This window comes from Tamandua tetradactyla, chromosome 3, assembly GCF_023851605.1.
Source record: "Tamandua tetradactyla isolate mTamTet1 chromosome 3, mTamTet1.pri, whole genome shotgun sequence".
Classification (NCBI taxonomy): Eukaryota; Metazoa; Chordata; class Mammalia; order Pilosa; family Myrmecophagidae; genus Tamandua; species Tamandua tetradactyla.
Window position 1 is genome coordinate 151,319,942 of NC_135329.1, and position 25,690 is coordinate 151,345,631.

Sequence of the window (25,690 nt, forward strand, 5' to 3'; positions counted from 1 at the left end):
GCTCAAAAGCTGGGTCCTTAGGTTTTATTTTAAGCTGGGAAGTAGCAAGGCATCTCTACCTTCCACTGTAAGTGAAGCTGAGGTTGTAGCCACTCCATAGTCATTCTTAGCTTCACAGGTATAGACAGCCGCATCCTCTGGGAAGGCCTCAATTAGCAAAAGTGTGTACTCCTGCCCATCGTGAAGAAATTTGCACTTGAAGCCAGTGGAAAGCAATCGCTCTTCCTTGTACCAGGAAATTTTGGGCTGTGGCCTGCCAGATATTACTGCACAGAAGCGAGCGGGCTTGGCAGACTGCACCGTGATAGGCTGTAGCTCCTGCAGAACTTGAGGTGGTTCTGGAGCTGGGATAAATGAAAACAAAAAATGAGTGAAACAGTGTAAAAGCAGGGGACGACACATAAAACTCTACATTAATTTGCTGCTGGATGGGTATGGGCCCAGAAATAAAATCTTGGAAGTGGGATATCTTTACTTGCCTTACAACATTGAGACGTTCTTTGTGGCGACAAGAAAGAAAACATTTTGAATTATGCTTGCAAGTGTAGGGAATGCTTTCAGAAAGATTCTTTTGATGTTTCGGCATGTGAAGGGTAGCTGCTTGTTGTGTTGCTTTTCTCAATATAACATGGTTACCTTGGTTCCCAGTTGAGGTGGGTTGGGGTATAGCAATGGATAGTTCTCTAAAAAATTCTGAAATAACTTCCACATACTACCTATCTCTCTTTAAAAAGCCATTTGGGCAAATAACATGGCTCATCCCATTCAGGCTTGTTTGTATTGCAAGTATTTGTGTGTATGCCAGGCATCCTGTTGTACACAGGTGCCAGTGAAGTGTAATCAGCAAATATCAAATGAACAGATGATTGTTATTTTAGACCGAGTTATACACAACTAGGTAGATGTTTAAAATTCAGCTTTCCTGATATGTTAAGTAAAATATATTCTTTGTGTGGGGATTTGAGTGGTTTGTGGAATCCAGAAGTGGGGAATAGAAGCTTCTGGTGGAAGCTGGTTCTGACACTTCCATAAAGAAGACCTTGATTTCTCTGTGCCTCAGTTTCCCTACCACTAACTCAGAGATAATAACAACTGCATACCACAAACACTGAGTCTTCCAGGGACACAGGCACTGTTGGCAATATGGGTCACATTTATCGACCTTGATATTCCCCCCAGTTTTCCTACATCTACCTCCTGGGATTTGCTCCGACAGATACAGCCCAAAGTGAGGATGTGGGGGTTGTTCCACCTTTTCTATGCATCTAGGTTAGCCTCAGACCTAGGCCAGCTCAAATTCAATTTCTAATGAATTCCCAGAGGAGGTTTTGAAACTACTTGGAAGTGCTTAGTAATGTGCAATTCCCCTTCTATAGTTAAAGCCCCTGGTTTTAGAACCAGGAGCATAGAACAGCTAGGCCCACATTGCCAGTGGCTCTCTATACCCTCCATGCATTCAAAGTGGGCATTTAGATTCTCCAAAGTATTCTATACTAGAGGCTGTAAATATTCCTATTGCTTGGTGGTCTACTGGTACTAAAGCACTGAGAGTTGAGGGCATAGAACTAGAAAAATTTAATGCTATTTCTTGGAAGCCATTTGGGGACTGTTATAATTGACACTACATACAATGAATGTTTAATAGCATCCATCAACTAAATGAAGTCTGGTCACTAGTTGCCTTCTGGAAATGACTCTCAACAATCCTTCTAACAGCTACTTTTCCCTTGGTTATCACATAAAAATAAACGTAGCTGCAACCATCTGAGTACATAGGTTCTTTAGAAATTGCACAGAAACAACTGGAACTTTAGTGACTTAAAGGGCAGGATTATTCCAGATAGATCTACAAAATAACATGTTAAAATCTCCACATACCATTAACATAGAGAGTAACAGAACTCCTATTCCTTCCTGCCACGAAAGTATATTCGCCGGCATCACTATGTCTGGTCTCAGAGATAAACATCCGGTGGATTCTCCTCTCCACCACATATTGGTGTCGTTCTTCAATTTGGAAATTGATCTCAATGCCGTCTTTATACCAGTGGGCATCAACATCATCTTCATTGACCTCAAACTCAACGACAGCACGCTGTTTCTCAATAACCTGTTGATGGAGATACATAAAGAGGAAAATTGAAGTCTTGGCTTCCTTTCAGATAATCTGTTTTTAAACTCTTCATTTTAAAAGCATGCAAAATTTACATGTCATAAAATAAGTTGGCTGATTACAGCACATTAAATTTTCCTGCCTAGTCTTGGACAAATGCTATCCATACTTCTTTCGTAGAGAATCATCCTTACATGTGCACTGAGGAGGGAGGCTTACTCAAGGAGACAATCACTTCATCTGAAATGTTTGCTTCTTAATTAATAATAAAAGAAATAAAGGCATTTTACCTCTGTGAGCTTTGCATTGTTTAAAAGCCCTTTTAAGCTACTAGTTGGTTTAATTTAATAAAATGCTATGAACAATGACCTTGTGGGCTGAGAAGTTATTATTATTCTTTAAGTGAAGAAAATGAGGTTCAGATTGGAAAACAAAGTGTGAAAGACGTATCTGACTTGTCTGAGTCCATACCCATGGCTTTTTGTTATGTCACATAGCCTTGGCCCATAAAACCTGGCTCTTTTTGTATGAGCAGAATGATAAAGTTGGACTTGATCCAACTGTAGTAAAGATACTACAAGAAAAGAAAATTACAGACCAATTTATCTAATGAATATAAATGCAAAACTATAACATACATTTAAATTAAACAGAATCCAAAAGCATATTAAAAGAATTATACATCATGATCAAGTAGATTTTATCCCAGGTATGCAAGGATGGTTCAACACAAAAAAATCAATTAATGTAATATACCACATGAACAAATTGAGGGGAAAAAACCACATGATCATCTCTACTGATGCAGAAAAGGCATTTGACGAAACCTAGCATCTTTTTTTCAACAAAAACACTTCAAAAGATAGGAATAGAAGGAAATTTCCTCAACATGGTAAGTGGCATATATGAAAAACGTGCAGCTAACATCATACTCAATGGGGAAAGGCTGAAAGCTCTCCCTCTAAAATCTGGAACAAAACAAGGATGCCCCTTGCTACCACTGTTAATCAACATTGAACTTGAAGTTCTAGCTAGAGCTGTTAGGCAAGAAAAAGAAATAAAAAGCATGTAAATTGGAAAGGAAGAAGTAAAACTTTCCCTATTTGCAGATAGCATGAGCCTCTATATAGAAAGTCCTGAAAAATCTACAACAAAGCTACTAGAACTAATAAACTAGTTTTAGCAAAGTGGTTGGATACAAGATCAACACACAAAAATGAGCAGTGTTTATATATATAATAGTAATGAACAATTTGAGGAGGAAATGAAGAAAAAATTCCATTTTCAATAGCACCTAAAAGAATCAAATAGTTAGGAATAAATTTAACCAAGGATGTAAAGGACCTGTACTAGAAGACTATAAAACATTGTTAAAAAAAAATCAAAGAAGACCTAAATAAATGGAAAGACATTCCATATTCATGGGTTGGAAGACTAAATAGCATTAAGAGGTCAATTGTACCCACACTGACTTACAGATTCAATGCAATTCTGTTAAAAATTTCAAAAGCCTAGTTGCAGGAACAGAAATGTCAATTATCAAATTTATTTGGAAGGGTAAAGTGTCACCCAAAAAGCCAAAAACATCTTGTAAAAGAACTTCCTGACAGTAAAGCCTACTACAAAGCTCCAGTGCTCAAAACAGCATGAGTACTCATAAAAAGATAGTTCTACTGACCAATGGAATTGAATTGAGTTCAGAAATAGACCCTCACCTCTATGCTCAATTAATATTTGACAAGACTGCCCAGTCCACTCAACTGGGACAGAATAGTCTATTCAACAAATGGTGCTGGAAGAACAACTAGACTTATCCTAAAGAATGAAAGAGGACCCCTATCTCACACTTTATATAAAAACTAACAACATGGATCAGAGATCTAAATATAAGAGCTAGGACAATAAAACTCCTAGAACAAAATATAGGGAAGCATCTTCAAGATCTTGTGGTAGGCAATGGTTCCTTAGCAACAAAAGGAAAAACAGAGAAATGGGACTCCTTGAAATGAAAAACTTTCATGCTTCAAAGGACTCTATCAAGAAAGGAAAATGTCACTTACTCAATGGGAAAAAAATATTTGGAAATCACATATCCAATAAGAATTTAAAACCAGACTATATAAAGAAAGCCTACAACTCAACAGTAAAAAGACAAACAGCCCCATTTAAAAATGGGCAAAAGACTTGAATAGACTCTTTCAAAAGAGAAAACACAAATGGCTAAAAAAGGGCATGAAAAGATGCTCAACATCATTAGTTATTAGGGAAATCCAAATTAAAACCACAATGAGATATCCTTTCACATCTGCTAGAATGGCCACTATTTTAAAAAGGAGAAAACTATAACTGTTGGAGAAATGTGGAGAAATAGAAACACTCATTCACCAGTGGTGGGAATGTAGAAAGGGGCAGCTGCTGTGGAAGACAGTCTGGAGATTCCTCAGGATGCTAAGCATAGAATTACCATGTAATCTGGCACAATTCTCCCACAAGGTATATATCGAGTAGAACTGAAAGCAGGGATGTGAACAGACATTTCCACACCAATGTTCATAGTAGCATTATTTATAATTGCCAAAGGATGGAAGCAACCCAAGTGTTCAAATGATGTACAGATAAACAAAAATTTGGAATATGCATATGATGGAATATTTAGCTGTAAGAAGGAATGATGTCTTCATGCATGTGACAATATGGATGAACCCTGAGGATATTATGTTGAGTGAAATAAGCCAGATACATAAGGACACATATTATACAATCTCATTAATATGCACTAATTACAGTAGGCAAACTTATAGTGTTAAGATCTAGAATATAGTCTATCAGGAGAAGGAATGAGAGTAAAGAATGGAGAGATAATGCTTAATATGTGCAGAATTTTTAATAAGGTTAATTGTACATGTTTGAAAATGGATAGTGGTGATGGTAGCACATTATTGTGAGTGTATATAAGAACACTCAATTATTGGTGTGATTGTGATTGAAGGGAGAAGTTTAGGGTCATGCCTATCATTACAAGGAAAGCTAGAGGATAAGATAAGGGACTGCATAACACAGTGAATCATGTTGCAGATGATGACTGTGGTTAATAGCACAAATACAAGAATGTTCTTTCATGTACTAGAACAAATGTACATTACTATTACAAGGTGTAAATGATAGGGTGGTATGGAGGAAAATGGACCTAATGCAAACCATGGACTATAGTTAACAGTAACATTCTAATATTCTTTCAGCAATTGAAACAAAGGTATCACAGCAATGTTAAGTGTCAATAACAGGGGGATATAAGGGTATGGGTGTTTTCTTTTGGAATAATAAAAATATTCTAAAACTGATGATAGTGACGAATGCACAACTCTGTGATTATTCTGTGAGCCACTGATTATACTCTTGGGATGGATTTATGGTGTATGGATATACATCAATAAAACTTTTTAAAAAAACCTAATTTCCCCTTACAACATAAAACAAAAATATTATGTTAAAAAATTTTGAAATGAAAAAAATTAAAGTATAGAATGATAAGGATGGCCTATGATGATTTCTTTAAAAAACTCAGTATGCAGATAATACCTGAACCTCCTTTTTGATACTTCGGATGCGAACATCTCTGCCTTCTACAATGAGATTTGCAGAAGACATGTTGCCTCCAGCCACCACTGTGTATTGCCCTGCATCGCTCATACGGGTGGATGGGATCAGAAGGCGATGGACATATCTCTCCTTCTGCACCTTTATTCTATGGGTGAAATGGAAATCAAATTTTAACGGTGATGGCTTAAAAGAAACTGGGAATTAATGGAACATAGCAAGATAAAACAACATACCTTTCTGTAATCTGCAGTTCTTGGCCATCTTTCATCCATTGTACGGTGATGTCAGGTTCGGAAACTTCACATTCAAACATGGCTCGTTTCTTTTCAAGAACCTTAATGTCCTTGATGTGTTTCCTAAATTCTATATGACGAGCTGGAAAACAGTATGTCCATGTGATTAACATTTTAACAGCATTATTGAGAGCTAATCCATACACTATACAGTTCATCCACTTAAAGCACACAATTCAATAGCTTTCAGTATATTCAGAATTGTGCAACCATCACAATAAATTTAATAACATTCTCATCATCCCCAAAAAGAGACCCCACACCCCTTAGGCATCACCCCCTAGTCCCTACCCCCATCTCTCCCCAGCTCTAGGCAACAGCTAATCTACTTTTGTTCTTTATGGATTTGCCTATCTTGGTGTGCTGGTTTGAAATGATGTATGTACCCTAGAAAAGCCATGTTTTAATCCTAATCCCATTTTGTAAAGGGAGCCATTTCTTATAATCCCTATTTAATACTGCATGTTTGAATCATCTCCCTGATGTAATTAGATCATCTCCCTGGAGGTGTGATTTAATCAAGAGTGGTTGTTAAACTGATTAGGCAACAACATGTCTCCACCCATTTGGGTGGGGCTTGATTAGTTTCTGAAGTCCTATAAAAGAGGAAACATTTTGGAGAATGAGACAGATTCAGAGATAGCAGAGCAGAATGACATAGCCATGAGAAGCAGAGTCCACCAGCCAGCGACCTTTGGAGATAAAGAAGGAACATGCCTCCCAGGGAGCTTCATGAAACGGGAAGCCAGGAGAAGAAGCTAGCAGATGACACCATGTTCACCATGCGCCCTTCCAGATGAGAGAGGAACCCTGACTGTGTTCACCATGTGCCTTTCCAGATGAGAGAGGAACCCTGACTGTGTTCACCATGTGCCTTTCCAGATGAGAGAGAAACTCTGTGTTCTCCATGTCCCTTCTCACTTGAGAGAGAAACCCTGAACTTCATCGGCCTTCTTGAACCAGGGTATCTTTCCCTGGATGCCTTAGATTGGACGTTTCCATAGACTTGTTTTAACTGGGGCATTTTCTTGGCCTTAGAACTGTAAACTAGCAACTTATTAAATTCCCCTTTTTAAAAGCCATTCCATTTCTGGTATAGTACATTCCAGCAGCTAGCAAACTAGAAAATCTGGGCATTTCATAGGAATGAAATCATAAGTATGTGGTCCTTTGTGTGACTGGTTTCCTTCACATAGTAAACTGTTTTCAAGGGTCACCCATATTGTAGCATGTATAAGAATTTCATTTTTAAATTTCCAAATAGTATCCCATGGTATACCACATCTTACGTATCTTTATCAGTTGACAGGCAAATTAACATTTTACATAGTGTTTGCTTCTTATGAAAACATACCTTCTACATAAAGAGTGGCTGTTGAGGTAGCTTTTCCAGCCACAAAGGTATAGTCAGCAGCATCCCCAAAATGAACATTCCTGATGTTCAGGGAATGTGTAAGCTTTTTGGTTCTCATCTGGCACCTGTCCGTTGATTTGATTTCCACACCGTTCTTCAACCATTTGTAAGAGATGCCTTCATAGTTCACTGTCACCTCGAATGTAATGGTGTCTTTTTCTTCAGCATTGATGTCCTTCAGCATTGATGTAATCATGATTGCTGCAAACGAGGAAAGGAAGAAGACTTATAGAATGTGGATGAAAACTTGGAATACTTTTAGTCTGTCTGTTGAGATGATTTTAGTTCAGAGACATGAATTGTGATACTTCCCACGAAGGTCCTTACAGGGCCATGATGACTGGTAGAGGAACAGAAAAACCAATGGATAGAAACAAGAGCATCTTCCTAGGTAGCCTTGGTGCTATTCTAATCTGGACATTTTGGTCAGTGAAGAGACCAGTGCCTTACTGTGAAAGCACAATAGGTATTTATTTATTTATTTTTTAATTACATGGGCAGGCACCAGGAATCAAACCCGGGTCCTCTGGCATGGCAGGCAAGCATTCTTGCCTGCTGAGCCACCATGGCCCGCCCCACAATAGGTATTTCAATCAAGGATTTTTGAGTAGATTACACAGTAGGATATGGAATAGCAATGAGTCAGCTGAACATTCTCTTATCATTTCATTTCCCTTTCCTTTTTTTTTTTTTTTTTTTAATTTTTACTTACGTGTCACTGTTAGGGTAGCACTGACTTGGTCATTGCCACAGACAAATGTATATTCTGCTGAGTCCTCGGTGCTGGTGTTCATGATGATCAGCTGGTGGAGTTTTCCCTGTACAACTATCTTGAACTTCTCACTCATCTCAATCTCCACACCATTCTTCAGCCACATGGAAGGGACATTGAAATGAGACACTTCACATTCAAAGGAGGCAGCTTTGGTCTCAGGGACTTCGATACTTTTCATGGTTTTTGTAATATGCAATGCTTGGGAAAATGAGAGAGAACATGAGTTAGTATCCTTTACTTCTTAAAAAATGAAGGAAAAAAAAACCCCTCAAGCAAATGAATATACAGGAATCATCAAGAAATGCCCTAGAGGCTACCTAATACTTACTCTCTACAAACAGCTTTGCTTTGCACTCCAATTGCCCCACCACAGCTGTATACTCCCCAGCATCTGAGGGTGCAATATTCTGTAGCATCAGCTTGTGAACCTTCCTTTCTGAGACCAGTCTGTGTTTGTCACTTGGCTTAATCTCCACATTCTTGTGGAACCATTTTACTGGAACAGTGTCATGAGAAACACTGACTTCAAAGGCAACAGTGGCATTTTCCAAGGCAGTCACATCCTTTGGCTTTTTAATGATCTTGACAGCTAGCAGGGAAAGTTGAAGCAATTCAGTGATATGGTTAAGTTAAAGATAATCTCTAGGTGGCTATTTGTAAAGGATTTCTAGGACAACTTACTCTCAACATGCAGTCTGGCACTGGCCCCTAGCTTTCCAAGTTTGAAGCCATAAACAGACTCATCCACAATGGCACAGTTTTTAATTCTCAGGGAGTAAATTGTTCCTTTGACCAAGATTTCATACTTGTCATTCGATTCCAGTACAACGCCATTTTTGATCCACTGGACACCTTTTACATTAGGGTGTGTGAGCTCAACCGTGAAAACAGCATCCTGTGTCTCTGTCACAGTGAGGTTCTTCAGAGTCTTCTTAATTTTGACAGCTGGAGACAAATTTATGATTGGTTTACAAAATAAAAATGATAGCACCAAATAAAAGAAGTCCCAATGATCATTACCTGGCCATCTTGCAAAAGAATGCTTATCAAAAATTTTGCAGCTATGCAGCAACTCTGTTTCAAAAGACACCTAGAGGTTATTCAGGGAAACTTGAGATCCAATTTGAAATGTACAAATGTACATACACACCATGAATTTTCTATACTTGAATGGCTATATACTAATAGTTTAATAGGCTTATTGGAGAAGGATGAAAGAGGAATTGAGTATGAGAGTGGCTGATTTTTAACTACTCAACAGAGCTGGAGTCTAAGAATTGGCACATATTTGATAAGCAACTTTGCAGCTTGAGGGATATGGGTCAGGAAGTAAGTCTAGATAGTTTATAATGATTCTATGAAATGAGGAGTCATGGAACCAAAATCAATATACCATTTGACCTTTAAAATGGTAACTGTCAGGAAAGTAATATGATTTGAAAAAGACAAATATGTTTTATCACTGACCTTCAACTTTGAGTTTGGCAGATGTTTTGGAGGTGGCCACCTTGTAGGTATATTCTCCCATGTCATCTAATTTGGTGGCAGCAATGATAAGTCTCCTTTTGTGGCCATCAGATTCACTTCTGATGTTTTTACCCAGTGGCAGGTGTTTACCGTCCTTCAACCATTCGCCTTCTGAATCTGGGTTGGCAACTTCACATTCAAACACAGCTTCCTGGGATTCAGCTACTGTCTGATCTGTGAGTGGCTTAGAGATGGCCCCCCCTTTGGGAAAAGTGAAGTATAAATGTGAGTCCTTTAAAAATATTCATGTAATAGAGAAATCTTCACACAATCAATATAAAAATATCAAATTTAGCAACATGGTTTTGAACATCATGAAATATCTAATAGAACTATTTTCACTCATATTGAAAAGGAACCACAGAAATCCTTCACTGTAGGCAAGCATGACTGGAAACCAAGAAAAAATACTGATGTAAGGAAAGCTTGCAAAGGCAAAGCAACTGTCATGCTACTACAGAGTTCTGAGCACCATAATGTGCAGCGCACTATAAATGGCCTCTATCTTCTCTATCTTAATTCTTTCTTCTTCAAGGGCCTTCCACTTAGACTCTTAAGGAGTATTTACTGGGAAGATTTCTGATATTTAATTGAGAAAAATAAAATATGATGAATAAAATGTCCAACCTTTTGATGTTTCTGTAAGATTAGGGATTCTTGCATACTAAAAATGACTGTATTAACAATGCCATTTCTTTTGCGAAGTCTTCCCCACTGCCCTCTATCCCAACACCCACTGGTAGAAATAATTATTGCTTTAACAAGGTAGTTGCTTATATATCTGTTCCTCGCTAAATTGTGAATTACTCAAGAGTAAACCTCCTGCCTTATTCACTTTTGCATTCTGAGTTTCTAAAATTAACTAACTTATGGCAGGTACTTTAAAATTGTTGAGTGAAATCACATAGTGCTTTCTTGTTTCCACACATTAAAAACACGTCATTGATATTAAATATTAAAGAATCTGAAAACTTGTTTTAGAAGGTTTTTCATGGTCAAAGTCTCTAAGGAAATCTTATAATAAAGTAGAAACTCTGAAATTTGCATACCAAGTAAGGCATACCATTTCCATGTGACTTGCTTACATACCAAGAGTCAGGGACAGAACAAAAGATTTCATCTGAATGCAATATCCAGACTCCTCAATAATTAAATTGTCATGAACCAAAAAACTAATGATGGCTTTAAGGTTTTTCTTATCAGTTGGTTTATACTTTTTGATTCTTCATTATAAAGCTAAGGATTTCTGCTGAATGGGAAGGTTTCATTTCTATTTTGTGTTGTAATAAAGAGATACACAGATACATTGAATTATATTTTTAAAAATTTGTTGGGTTTGTTAGAAAGAATGAAGAGAATAAGAGAAACAAAAATTAAAGAAACAACAGTGACAAAAAATAAATATTTAGAGGAAGAAAGCTTAAAGGATGCTCAATTCAACAAACATTTAATATGCATTTATCACATGCAAGAGATTGGCATATATAAAGAAGAATGAGCAGCAGTTCCAGATTTCAGGAATTCATACTCTGACAGGTGAAGAGGGACCAGAAAATAAGACAAGTATATGATAAGGGCCAAGAAAGAAGCATATGTAAAGTGATCTTGAGGTTGGAGGAGGAAAAGATCCCCTACAAATAGAAAGATTAAGGAAAGCTTCATGGAGGTGATGGTAGGCTTCAAAGAACACTAGGAATTTAGATTGGTGGGGACACTGGGTGGGGGGTACTGTTGGCTCAGCATAAGCAGAGGCATAGAAGTGTGAAACTTTTGGAGATTGGGGGAAATTTAGAAACAATGGAAAGTTTCTTAAAGTAAAACTGTGTCCCACATATGAACTTAGGTTAAATGATAAATGTACTAACCTGCCACGATAAGTTTTCCAGATGTCATGTTTTCTCCAGCATAAAATGTATATTCTCCTTCATCATCTTTCATCATATTTATGACCGTCAACTTATATATTTTTCCATGAGCTTCAATTTTATATTTAGAACTGGGACTGATTTCCTTGTCCTTAAAATTCCACAAGACATCAATTCCTGAGTGAGACAGCTCAACCTCAAGGACTACGTTTTGGGTTTCTGTACAAGTAAGGTCATGAAGACCTCTGATGATTTTAATTTCTAGGGAAAAGAATAAAATAATCACTTGGTTATTATCACACAGGGAAAGGAGAATAGTTAAAATGCTTAGTTGGATGGAAGAGCCCTTACTTTCTACAGAGAGATTACAGTTGGTTTCAACTCTGCCAACCATCAACTTGTAAGGGCCTTCATCTGAAGCGTGAGTCCGATTAATCACCAGTCGCTGCTTAGTCCCTTTGACAATGGCTTGCACACGATCATCAGGTTTAATTTGCTCATCGTTTAAGAACCATTTAACAGAAGTCACATCAGGGACTGAGACCTTACATTCGAGCACAGCCCTGGTTCCCTCGATCACATTAACATCTTTTAGAGGGGTTACCACATTAACACCTGCAAAACCACATGAACACGCACAAATGAAAGAATTAGGTAAACGGCTTTGGTTTAAAATGTCTGCTCATTAAAATTCCCTACCACATTTGACAAAATCAACATAAAGCTATGTATGTTACACTCACTATAAACAGAGACGCGCCCACTGGTTGAGAGTCCAAGCGCTGGAATGGTGAAGGAGTAATTTCCAGCATCTTCCTTAGTCATGTCTTCGATTAGCAGCATGTGTGACTGTTTGTCTATCACAACATGAACCCTGTCACTGGGCTGCACTTCCTGGCCATCTTTCATCCAGACGCCTTCCACATTTTCTAAGGAGACTTTAACTTCAAGCTGAACAATGTCACCTTCACAGACTTTTTGATCACTAAGTCCTTGTAGAATAGCAATGGGGCGGGCTGTAAAGTGTGGAGAGGAAAAAGAAAACATTATGATCATCTTTGATCCATAAGCCAGAACGAGGCTCACTGCAGGCCAATAGGAATGGGTAGACTTACGTCTCATCTTTAATTTACAGCTTGTCTTTTTCCCATCAACGACAAAGCTGTATTCTCCTTGATCCTCTTTGGTCACATCCTTGACTGTGAGGTTCTGACGCCCGCGGCGAGATGTAATGGTGTACTTGCCATTGGATTTAAGCTCCACACCATTATGATACCATTTGCCTTCTACATTTTCTGGGGATATAATGCATTCTAACTCTCCTGAAAAGGATTCTGGAACTTCTATATCCTGAAGTTCTTTCACAAACTCAACAACTGCACCTGAGGTATAAGATAAGAAAAAATTAATTTCTCGGGAGAGTTATGCATTTAGATTTAGGATAGAAACAATAAAAGCTTTGCATACATCTTATTTTCAACACCTTCTGGAATATTCTTGATATCTATCTGCTGACAGATTGATAAACATATTTTCAATAAAAGGAGTTATTTTAATTTTTAAATTGTATTTTGAAAATAGAGATTTATATTCCCATAAAACATTTTAAAAGGCAGACATCAAAACAACTTCCTTTTTAAAAATCCAAATGGTCAATATTCTTAATTTGTAATATAATTCATGATTCTTGCTGTGATGTTTATAGCCAATTTTCAAGTATTTCTTTTTATGAAAGGAAAATTGCATAATTTATTTTATTATCTAAGGGTGACTTTAAATTGAAGTAAACAATGAAAATATTTACAACCTTCAACAATAAGTTTAGCTGTTGTTTTTATATTTTCATCTTCCACAAGTACACAGCTGTAGTCTTCAGCATCAGATGTGTCAATCGTCAGTATAGAGAGGAAGTGGACCTTTCTGTCAGAATGCATCCTATATTTATCTCCGGAGTAAACCTCTACACCATCCTTATACCATTTCACTTTGACAAATGGCTCTGAAGTTTCACATTCAAAGGTTGCCATGGTGTCTTTTTCCTTGGCAATAACATCTTGTAATTCTTGTGTGAAAGTGATCAACTGCCTGGCTACAAGAACAAAAGCACATTATATGAAATCAAATGTAAAATTTGAGTATGGGAAGAGAAAAAGAAACAAATGCACTGATGGATATTCATGGATAAGCAGAGAGAGATCCATCGAATTAAAGAGGTTCCAGTTACCTTGGACAAGTAGGAATGCATGACTTGAGGTTTCCCCAGCTATATTGACAGCTTTCACCATGATGCTGGCAGAGTCTTCAGCAGTCACATCTCTTATGACCAATTCACAAACATTATCTTCAGGCCAGTACCAGTAGATTCGGTCAGAGCGCTCAATTTTTACACCATTTTTATACCATTCACATTCAGGATCTGGTTTCCCTACAACTCTGACCCGGAAGTGTGCATCAGATCCTTGGCCTATTGTTTGGCTTTGAATTCTTTCAAAGATTTTGGGGGCCTCCATACTTGGACTTAGTTCAATTTTATCAGGCTTAAAAGTTGGGATAGTGATTTTGCCTTCTTCAATGAGGGCTTTCTTCTCCTCTTCAGTTAACTCTTTGGTCCAGTGGAGAAGTTCGTCTTTTGTCTTCTTTAGGAGTTCTTCATAGGATTCATCCTTCTTACGAGACTTGAGCTCCACAGCAGTAATGGCTTCATAATATCCCTCCTCTGTTCTGCGCTTGAATTTACTGCGCAGCTCCTCCGACTCTTCAGGGACTTTTTCATGGGTAATCCTTTCAGCCCTTTTCAACTTCACAATTTCTTTAGCTTCAGTGGTGTCGACTGGTCTATCAACTTTTTGTACTTCAAACTGAAGTTTTCCAGGTTCATGTATGTGAAATTCAGGCTTTGGTTCAGGGGCTCGCCTAAGGACTGACCTAAAATCTTCCCGCTGTTGGATCTCAAGTTTCACTTTATGTTCTATCACACCTTCAGGATTTTCTGCAGTGACCTTGACTTCACCTGTATCATATGATTTGCAGTCTACGATGTCCAGATAATGAATGCCATCATAGCGAACCCTGAATCTTTTGCTTTTGCGAATGAGCTGTCCATTGAGATACCAGTTGACTTTGGGCTGAGGGTAGCCGGTTACTCGACAGCGAAATCTAGCAGTCTCTCCTTCAAGTACTCTTACTGGCTCTGGAAACAAGACAATGTCTGGTTTTTGCTTTTCTTTCTGATCTGTTGTTACACCAGTAAGCGCACCTTCATGAGCCATTCTCTCTAATTCTTCAATTCTCTGTAGGCCCTTTCGTCCTTCAGGCAATTGAGATTCTTCCACAAGACTTTTCTCATCTTTAACAATAAGGGTAGCTGAAGTGTGATCTGTTCCATATTTGTTCGTGGCTCTACAAGTAATGATACCACTGTCTCTAGAGTACGCAACTCCATAATCAAGGCTACAGTACCCAAATTCATTGATCATACGGAGCCTGTTGGCTGCTTCAAGTGGCTTTCCATCATGGAGCCATTCCACCACCATGGTTGGGTCCCCAATAGGTGTTAGCCTGCATTCAAAGTGGGCAGGACCAAAGCGCTTGAGTCTTAAGGAAGTGAGTTTTTTCTTGAAAAATGGCTTCTGCTGTTTCTCTTTGTCGTAAAGGTCACCCTCCTCCCATTGTTCTTGACCATATCGCAAGTGGAGAGGCTCCAGTTCTGGAGCGGCAATCTCCTTTGCTCTATAGGTCCCTCGTGGAATGATTAATTTTCTTTCTGGTTCAGGTTCTGCAAATTCAACTTCAACATTTACTTTGCATCTGGTAGTGTCTCGGCCAGCCTTATTAATAGCAGTTGCAGTATACCAGGCAGAATCTTGGCTGACAGTGGAATCAATTTTAAGGGCTGCTTCTCCCTTGGTTCCCTCAATTCTATAAAAAGTGAAGAAAAAAAAACCATTCAGAAGTAGTTATTTCTCCTTGGTTATTGGATTTGCCTAATGAGCTCAGTTTTATTTCTAAGCAAAGTTACCTGATTTTGGGATATTTATGAGGTACAATGATGTCACTGTTTTTCAACCACACGATGTCAGGGTTGGGGTTACCCATAGCTCTGACTTTCATTTCAAGTCGGGACCCTTCCTTTACATTGACATTTTTTAGTTTTTCCACAAACACTGGTTTTGTCTCATGTTCCACAGCTGAAAGAAAAAAGTTACAATTTAGAGTGAGTATGCCTGATATACCTGTGTATAACCCATGTGGTAATGTAATTTATTTTTATATTAAAAGCAACTACCTTCCACAGTTAAAATCATTGAAATTGAAGATTTTCCTGCTCTGTTTTGGGCAACCACAGTCCATTCCCCAGAATCAATAGGTGTTGCAGGGACAATAATCAATGACTGGGTACCATCCTCTTTAATGACTACTTTATGAGTATAGTCATTGACAACTTGCTGACCTGTCAAAAAATAATTGAAATAAAGAAAATATATGTGAAAGTAGTTTTTTTTACTGTTGGACACACACAAACCTAAGCTTACTTTTTATTTCAATGATTCATGAGCAAAAGCTGATCCTACTCACCATCATGAAACCAGAATGTCTCTGGCATAGGTCTACCCACGACCTTTAAGTCAAACCTGGCAGTCTGCCCTTCTAAACACTTGAAAGAAGTGGGTTTTAGCACAAAAACAGGTTTATACAGTCTCTCCAGTTGTGATTCATCTGTTTCTTCCAGCCTACGACTAGGGGACATCCGTGCAGGGGACATCCGTGCAGGGGACATCCGAGCAGGGGACATCCGAGCAGGGGACATGCGTATAGGAGACCTGCTCACTGAACGGGGAGAGACAGATCTGGAAAACAAACCCCAGACAGTTTGTGAGGCATGAACAAAACTTAGCAATGTTAAGAAAACTCTTTCTTATACATTATTTTCATTTTAGAATTTACTTCTTGGCATGCATTAAAAGGCACCTTAAACTCACTGGAATTCAAAATGGAATTCATTACTATTGCCCCAAGGCGTAAAAGTTTTTCCTATATTCTCAATCACAGTCAACAGTTATTTGACAAATACCCAGCCTCAAAACCTTGGGATGATACTTCATACTCAAATAAACTTATGAAAAAAGAAAACAGATTTTTAAGAGGGGAAAATATGGAAATTATATTAAGAAAATAAAATTTCTATCCACTCATTGCATCCAGACTGGCTGAGATTTCAACTGCTGATATTACAATTTATTTTGGGCTGGGTAAACCAAGGCAATTTTCATAGAATCTTAGAGTCTTGGTTTTCCCATCTTTAATATCGCAATAATAATCCCTACATTGGATAGTTTTTATATAAATTAGGGATAAGGTACATAAAAATCAGTGTCAAATAAATGACAGCTATCTTTATATTCGTTATAGCACTATGAAAATGAATGATATGCTACACTAATGAAAATGCTTTGCTTTTCTTACATAGTAAGTAAGACAGTACACTGTATTGCCAATGGCAAGATTCAGTGCTATTTCAGTCTGCCATCATTTTCACACAATAGCAATTTGCTGTTAGGATATTTGGTGTTTTAAAACAATTTAAATACTAAACAACCCACATTTTTTACCAGCCTTACCTGATTCTGCTCAGTGGCTCTGGTGTGGGTATGTAAGTTGGAGCACTAAGTGGTGCAGCAGGCTCCACGTACAACTTTCCTGAGCAAATTGCATTTCCTTTAATATTGCTGGCAAATGCAGTATAGATTCCTTCGTCTTCTGGAAGAACAACTGGTATGCGCAGACTAGCTCTGCCATCTTGCAGAAAGTCCATTTGGTATCGTTCTCCATGTCTGATACGCTTACCATCTTTGTACCATGCAATCTGCAAAGAAAACCATGCTTATGTGAATGAAATTTAGACAAAATAGTTATGTTGTAACATATTTGGATCTTCATGGTGGCATGCAGTTATGCTAAATGTTCATATTTTACCTTGGGTAATGGATACCCAGACATCTTGCAATGAAAAGTGGCACCCATCCCTTCAAGAATCCTGTAATTCTTGATTCTTAAGTCAAATCCTGCTTCAACAGCTTCAGATTCAGAAATGTCAACTGCCATTTTTTCTTCTCCATCTTCTTCAAGAAGTTCTTCTAATGTAGTCTTTATTATTCTGTACTCGATTTCTTTAATAAGTCTCTCTTCAAATGAAGAAATATGGAATTCCTAAGCAATAAAAAGATGACAGTTGGTTAAAAAATACATATCCTCACTTTTAGAAATAGTTTAAGGATATGTATTAGTTTCAGAGCTAAGGATTATTAGGATATCTTGAATGGGAGAAAACCTAGACAGCTTTGTTTTGTTTTTAATCAGCATAACAGTTACCTTTGCCAGTGAACGTGGCAGCATTATGAGTAAAACAGTAATTGAATAGTAAGAATTCATTCGGGATGCTCATCACACAGATGAAGGGCTATTGACAGCAATGAACTTGGCTGTGTTGATAGTTATCTTTTGCTGCATATATATAATCCCCATTTCTAAAGTCACATGCTTGCATATGTGAAACATGTCATGAAAATTAAGGAAACTTGTCAGCAATGAGCCTGGACCTACTAATAGTTCTCATGTCATAACTTGAAAATGAAATAAAATGAACAAAAAATGGATGCTACTGGAGGAAAGTATGATTTATGAAATGGTTTATTTGGTCATCATTGTGGTTCTCACCTGGTCTTCTACAAAAGTTCTGACCATCACAGTGTCTTTGGCCATTTTCTTCCTAATTAAGGCTTGTTCTTTTTCATACTCTTTTTCATAATCAGAGAATACAAATCCAGGTGCTATTTCACCAACTTTGGGTTCTTGCACAAACGCAGTCACTTGTGTCTGGTAAAGCATTTCATGTTGGGACTTCATCAGTGCCTCATAGTCAGCTAGAAGTTAAGAAGAAGTTAATTCGTAATGTCCTTATTAAAAAAGTATTCATGCCACTGTCCATTCAGACAAGTTGATAACTTCTTGGGAAAGTTGAGAAATTTTCTTGAGAAAATATGAAAGCATATTTTCCAAATGTTCTACTGTTGAATGTTCACTAGGTATTTATTTGATTGAATCTTAAAACCAAACTTACACTAACACATCAAACCAGGCACTACTGTGGTAAAAAATAATTTACAAGAGCACTCAGTCCCTTGGGAGCCACTCTGGTGGACTTCCTAACTTATCGAGTGGCTTTTGGCAGTTCATTTACCTTCCTGGGTCCTAGTGCTTTATCTTCTAAATAGGGATAAAATCCTAACTTCCCATAAGGGATACTGTGCAAATCAGTTGAAACAGAGCACAGGGCAGTCTACTGTAAACATGAAAAGCTACCAGAGATAATGGGGACTCACATATATTTCATTTGGCCTGAATTCTATCACAAACAAATTCTTTCACCCTGAGAATACTGTTTCTTAACTTCTCATTAACTTCTTGGGATATCAAGCCACAATGAGTCTGACATGTGTATGCCTGGCATAACACACTGAGGATGGGAGCTGTTGCCTCCTTGAGACAGGGCACAGGACTCCAGTTTGTCGTTGTCTTCATGGCACTCACTAATGTTACCTAGCTGGATTTTGAACGCAACTGGATTTAGAATCCCTGAATATTCAAAGGCATGGTATGCCTAGAAACCACTGCAACAAATAGAAACTACAGCTAGAATCTTAGCTGGTGCCTGCCTTTGAGGTCATCAGATCTGAACATTTCCTGTACAACTGAAGCCAGCAGAGGGAACGATGCAAACAGAACCGGTCACTGTGGCTGGCCTTTCCAGAAACCCACAGCGCTGCTGCTTTCCTGCATGTCAGTTCTTTTGCCCATAGCAACTACTGGAGTTGCACTCACCTTCTTCAAGCAAGGAAGCAGAAGCAGAAGTTTCTCCATGCTTATTGCGAATAACAATAGTGTATTCTCCAGCATCATCAGCAAAAGTCATAGAAATCACCAATTTGCACTCGCCAGTTTGTTTGTTGTAACTCACTTTGTATCTTTATGGAAAGGAACAAACAAGAAATTCAGTTAAAGAATGTGAGTAAAAGAATTTGCTTTACTTGTTAATGGACCATGGTGTAAAATTCAATGATCCCAAATGTGATTAAGCCCCACCATAGAACACAACCCTATGACTGCTGAAAATTAAGGAAAACATATGGACAAGAGTAACGGAGCCAAATGCATCAGACAGGTGGAAGAATGTGGCTTCAGTGATTATGCTGCTAAATGTTGAGGTCGTTAAACAATAAGTATTTTCTTTTTGTCCATGATTTTGTTCATCGTTTCATTTGAAGATCAAATGAATAATCAATTTTGATTTATTATTTATAAATCCCTTGAAAATTTTCAGTATTAAGCCTCTGGTTCTGTTCTTATTATTGAGACAGTGACAGTTACATTTCTGGATTATCAGGTTACCTTTTACTTGGTCTTAAATTGCAGGAAATTCAAACTTAAATTTTGTACTCAATTGCAGGAACTTTATCAGCACAGATTTTCATGTATACTTAGCTATTTTCTTCATTGCATGACCCTTACTCTTTTATCTTTTAGTGACTTATTAATGTGCTTGTATTGAAAACTGTCTCAAATCCTTTCTGGAAGAAGTGTGTATATTGTGTGTGTGTGGGTGTGTGTGTATGGGGGAGTTAATGATATTGTCTCTAATTCATTAATATGATAAATTAATTAAACTAGACTATAAAGAAATGTAACTTCCATTTACTTCTGTCACATAGCACTATTTCTCAATGAGACTTCTTACAAAAATGTGAAACCACCTCAAACAAATTATTAAGCCTCTACAATGAAAGAACCTACATTCCACTGATGGTGGAGTAAATACATTCTACTTCTCTCTAGGTCTCATATGCGTGTCATACAAATCATAGAAAATTCTATTATTCTGTCATCAAAATACCTATATCCAGTGGTTAGAGGAACACCAGATTTCTTCCAGTAGACATGGGGCTTCGGGTTGCCGCCAACCTGGCACTCAAACACAACGCTCCCGCCTTCCACCAGTTTCTGGACCACTGGTTTTGTCATAAAGAAAGGAGCAGCAGGTTCTCCGGGCACTGCCTGTTCCTCTGTGATGCTGGTATCTGTCATTACCACGTCCCTTGACTCGACAAAGCTTCAAAGAAAATACACTTCATATTAGCCTCCGGGTTGCATTTTGTTAATCCGAAATGAAACTGAAAATCAAAATCGTACTAGAACATCAGCTAACTAGCATAAGAACATTTTACCGTTTCTCTTCTGTGGTAATTTTCTCAGTCACTGCTGTTGTTTCCTTCTCAAACTCTTCTGATGCTAAAAGAAGACAAAAGTTTCTCATTTAAGTCAGGCATTTAGTCCATTTCATCTGGTGACCCCTGCTTAACTCATGTTGCCCCCATAATCGAGCCCACTATTCCCAAAGGGGACACCATGACTGAGCTGTGCAGAAACCTTACTGTGGGAAGGAGACTCAGGTGAGAGTGATGACATGTGCAGGATGGTGCAAATGTGGTTACTGACCCTGTACAGCTAGATAGCAGGACGTGCTGACGGTCCCAGCCTCATTCACAGCACTGCAGGTAAATCGCCCACTGTCTTCTGCAAACGCTTCGCGAATCATAAGACGAGCAATTCCACTCTGGAAGGTTATCTGGAAATCAATGGAACTTTCAATTTGGTAGTCTTCTCTGTACCATGTCACTTTTGGGGATGGATATCCAGAGATGTGACACTCCAAGGTGACAGATTCACCTTCTATGACAGTCACATTTTTTAAGCCCTGAAGAGAGAAGAAAAGGAAATAATGACAAACGTGCTTATTTATTAATCATTTCTATTCATCATAGCGCATGTGGGGATTGAACTGGAATGTTCTGATCACCACATTGTAGCCTTGTCAGAACAGGACTCCGTAAACATTAGTACAGAGACTCCCTTGGAAATTAGAATATTCCCAATTTGAAATATACGTAGCACATTTCCAAATTCCTACTGTGGGGATTGTATTGGTATCATATAAGGACGACTCCATACCCTCTGTCATTCTTACATATTTAAACCCTAACAGAGTTGGAAGCTTTACCAGCAAATGTTATCTCTTCAACAAAGATTTCCATGTTATTCCCAATTAGAAGTAATCTATTGTTCCCCCAGATTCTCCCTCTATTGAAGGAATTATCATTTTCTATATTTTATTTCACTTGCTTATGTCCATTTTCTCTGACAGCAAAGCAAAGAGTTCAAAAAGGTTGAACTCCTCGTTGTATCTCCTAAGCTCCTGCAACAATGCCCTACCCCTAGTATAAGCTCATTAAATACCTGTTGAATAAATGCATGCATGGTTGCCTCAAAGAATTCCCCCTTTCCTTCTTAAATACCATATGGGCCTAAAGTTAGTATTTGTAAACTCACTAATATCACCTTCCCGTAAGTTTGAGAAACTGATCTGAGCAATCACATATGAATATTATTTAACCAAATGGGCACATAGTCCAACACAATCAACTTTACTCACCGAGACTAAAGTTGGTGGAGTAACAGGTACTTCAATAGGTGCAGGTACTTTTGCTGTTTCTGTTACCTACAATTTTATAAAGGATGTTACAAAATGCCCAAGAAATTAGGGAAAATATCAGAAACTTTTAACATAAGCAAGTTGTTGTGTCAGGAGAAAACAATTTGAGAAAAAGAGCTCAGACCAACCCCATGCCCAACAAAATTAAACTTGAGCAGGGTAAAGTAGAAAGACTAAAGTTCTGGTTGGCTAGCTCTGCAGGACAAACAGGGCATGGATTGAGAAATGGGGAAATCCAGTGACCAACCTTGACTTCACGTCGGTGCCGTGCTTCGAATCTCTCTTCACTAGAAATGCTCACTCCTACTTCCTTTTTAACTTCAATGCCAGCTTGGCTCTTGTAGGTATCTGGCATGTCAGTGAAGGGGAACTGTGGTGAGGGGGTAGGCTCTGCCCTTACTCTAGTCTCGACAGGCTTCACAGTAGGTGCCTTCACTGACTTAGTGATCTTCTGAGCAGAAGATGTGGTTGACAACTCCTTCTGCAATGTCGCAATAGCGCTACCCGCTATTGATGCCTAAATGGAAAGGAAGTCAGATAATCAAGCCATTTAGCTGTCATGCGAATCATTCAGAAGTCCTCCATCTCTAGTACTGCACATGGCCAATCTCTCAGTGTTCTCAGTCTCACTTTTACAGTAGATGGAATGTTATTTTAGTTAGAGAGAAGCCAGTTATAAAATTCGTCATTGCTCCTGCTAGTTTGTGAAATATTATGCTCAAAAATATCTTTCTAAAAGAGTAGTCAAATTTTACAGCTCTTATCATAAAAGGACCGAGAATCTTCTAAGGCTCCGTCACGGATTTTTACTTAACCATCATGATGCATGCTGCTTTTGGAAACATTACAGTCGAAAATTGAAAATCCAGAAACTATTAAAATACTTGACAAATTCCTAAGGACTACTTTTGAAATAGCACATTTAGGTTTCAGCCACAAATCTGAGTAAAGATGAAGATGGGGAATAATATCTCAAAGGCTTCTTTTGTCTATGGTTACTTGGTTTTAATAGCAATTTGCGAATGATATGTACCTTACAATTCTTTAAAGGCACAGATCTGGATTCTGTCTTAGACCTATAGGATAAGAACAATAGGGACTAATATCTATGGTCATTTTATTCTGTTAACTTGCTAAGGTTTTCACATGTACTAACTTGCTCTGATGACAGAGCTATTAAGAGGCAAAGATAGGACACTCAGGGCTGTTTGATTTCAGGTTCAACCCAAGCACTGTACAATACCATCTCCCCATTTTGCTATATTGAGTATATGACTATAGATTTGTCAGTTTCTGTCTTTTTTATTGAAATATATACATATTTAAGTTACTCTGAAATGTTTCAGAGCGTAGGGAATATAAACCTTTTACAAAGTCATTACAATAATAATCAAATCATCTGAGTTGGAGCCACGCCTGCAATGTAAAGCACAGTCTTGTGGATTTGGGGCTTCTCAGAGGTGTAAGGTCATCACCTGCCTATCCTGCTGAGCAAGTCTCAGCCACCAGACTTTGGGGGCTTCCGAGCCCACCATAAATCAAACAGATATCATCAAAAAGAGGCCCACAAAACAAAACAAAAGAAGAGGCCCACATTCACCCATGCCAAAGAGCATCGTGGTTTAGACTTTTATTTCCTTTGAGCTAGACATTTCTTCATCATGTCCTTTAATTCTTACCTCATATCCATGTTCTGTCTTAGGAACAGAAATTTTTGAAACAGTAAAATGAGGGCTCGCAGTGCGGGGACGTTTATCCACATGGACTAATCTTTCCGTCGTTAGGTCTGTAGTTTTCTTGATCTGCGTTGAGATGAAACTCAGTGATAACTGCTGTTCACCAGGTGACCACAGCAGTTAAGATTACTTCCCCTTCCCATAAGGATGGTGAGGAATCAGTGGGTACGGACTCACCTGTGCTACTGTGTGCATTCCCATCTGATCAGTAGCTGTGACCCGAGTCTCAGAAGGCGCTTGGATCACTCTGGGCTTGATTGCTTTAGGGACAACGTGGGGTTCTGAGGCTGGACGCTGGGGATGCTCAGCTACTTTTGTGGTAGAAATGTGCTCCTTGTATCCATATTCCAAGGTTGTCTGCTGAGTCAACGATTCTTCAAGACGCCCTGGCTCTCTGGGCTCTCTGGGCTCTCTGAGACGGGCCTGGTCCACTGCAGCAACCACTGTCGCTACAGCTTCAGCCTTTTTCCCAACGTCCATCTGGAAATAATATTTCCAGAATTCATGTATAGTGATATCACAATTGAGCTGGAACATCCCCTCCTAGGTTAGCCATTAAAAACAGACAAATGCCTAAAGGCATAACAGGCAGATGGCGCTAATGTTATATGACAATGAATAGCGTTTGCAGAACTCTAACTCAGAAATGCACTTAAGAACTTACTATCTCGTTGATTATTATACTGTATAGACATCTACTTAGATACTTTCTATAACCCCCTGTTTAATTATCCCAGACATTAAGTCACAGAGACACAACACAGGACAACACAACACATAAAGAAAAGAACAGAGATTTTGAGTTTTTTTTGGTAATCTGTCTGCAGCAGACAGTCAATTAGCACTTGGGAAATCAGAACTGTGGGGCTGGTTATCTTTATTTATTACTTTTATTATCTTGCTGATCATTTAGTCTGGTATTGACATAATTGACATAATGAGAGCAATGAGAGTAAAACATATTCAAATACTGTCATCTTCCCATCCAGGAAAATCAGTTTCTATAGAGTTGTATGGTTGCATGTAAATCTGAGATAACATGAAAATTCATGAACACACGATGGGCATGTTAATTAAGTTTTGACTCCCCAGGGATAAGGTTTATTAAATTTGTTAGAAAAATTCCTCTCTTAAAACACATGGATGAAAATATTATGATTAAAATGAAAGTGTTTTCAAGATTGGATTCAAGAGAACAACCTTTCACGTTGAAGTTCAATTTATCTTCATCATTATTGGGAGTTAACGTAAAGAGGGGGAAAGAAATGTTATTTTCTCATTTCTATGAATTTGATGGATGTAAATGGGAAAATAGTTTGCCTGGCAGTTTCTCTTTTTTAAAAAGCAAACCAGCTGATATGATTTACATATTAATATTCTATGCAAGTCTTAGAAATGGCATATCGCTACCATCATCTCACCATGTTTGTCCAGTACACTTTAAAGGTAATGCTGGGATATTTTATTAGTGTCTAGTTTATTTTTCTGCTGTGAATAGAATCTAGAGTGCATCTGAATAGTTTTTTCCCCCCTCAAGTATTTACCTGTGTATTTAATCTTTTAAAATTAATCTCTGAACAATTAATAAGATATGAGGTTTTTTAAAGATGAAATTGGGCTTTTAGTTTTCATGGGTTTCATACAGGGTTTCCTTCTAGGAAGCCAAAAACAATCTCATCTGCCTTGAATAATGCAAATATTATCATTACTTTAACTTTATTTATATTATATCACAGCTAAACCTTTCAACATGGCTACAAGGTA

The 25,690-nt window shown here is 38.1% G+C and overlaps 1 protein-coding gene across 2 annotated transcripts in view; it reads right to left on the reverse strand.

The window, feature by feature from the left end:
* The window catches only part of TTN (titin), a 279,196-nt gene that overhangs the window by 234,404 nt on the left and 19,102 nt on the right, over positions 1-25,690 (reverse strand). For both annotated transcript variants that reach the window (XM_077154303.1, XM_077154302.1), the window contains exons 14-42: positions 24,104-24,406; positions 23,870-23,992; positions 22,438-22,707; positions 22,131-22,196; positions 21,137-21,395; positions 20,866-20,929; positions 20,535-20,750; positions 19,466-19,608; positions 18,302-18,507; positions 17,561-17,794; positions 17,206-17,450; positions 16,163-16,434; positions 15,873-16,037; positions 15,606-15,774; positions 13,812-15,505; positions 13,395-13,676; positions 12,703-12,969; positions 12,331-12,603; positions 11,939-12,202; positions 11,588-11,848; positions 9,663-9,923; positions 8,877-9,140; positions 8,524-8,784; positions 8,133-8,393; positions 7,361-7,621; positions 5,947-6,088; positions 5,693-5,858; positions 1,879-2,110; positions 60-344 (exon numbers count right to left, since the gene is read on the reverse strand). In XM_077154303.1, coding sequence (XP_077010418.1) covers positions 60-344; positions 1,879-2,110; positions 5,693-5,858; positions 5,947-6,088; positions 7,361-7,621; positions 8,133-8,393; positions 8,524-8,784; positions 8,877-9,140; positions 9,663-9,923; positions 11,588-11,848; positions 11,939-12,202; positions 12,331-12,603; positions 12,703-12,969; positions 13,395-13,676; positions 13,812-15,505; positions 15,606-15,774; positions 15,873-16,037; positions 16,163-16,434; positions 17,206-17,450; positions 17,561-17,794; positions 18,302-18,507; positions 19,466-19,608; positions 20,535-20,750; positions 20,866-20,929; positions 21,137-21,395; positions 22,131-22,196; positions 22,438-22,707; positions 23,870-23,992; positions 24,104-24,406 — 7,909 coding nt within the window. The remainder of the gene's footprint in view (positions 1-59; positions 345-1,878; positions 2,111-5,692; positions 5,859-5,946; positions 6,089-7,360; positions 7,622-8,132; positions 8,394-8,523; positions 8,785-8,876; positions 9,141-9,662; positions 9,924-11,587; positions 11,849-11,938; positions 12,203-12,330; positions 12,604-12,702; positions 12,970-13,394; positions 13,677-13,811; positions 15,506-15,605; positions 15,775-15,872; positions 16,038-16,162; positions 16,435-17,205; positions 17,451-17,560; positions 17,795-18,301; positions 18,508-19,465; positions 19,609-20,534; positions 20,751-20,865; positions 20,930-21,136; positions 21,396-22,130; positions 22,197-22,437; positions 22,708-23,869; positions 23,993-24,103; positions 24,407-25,690) is intronic.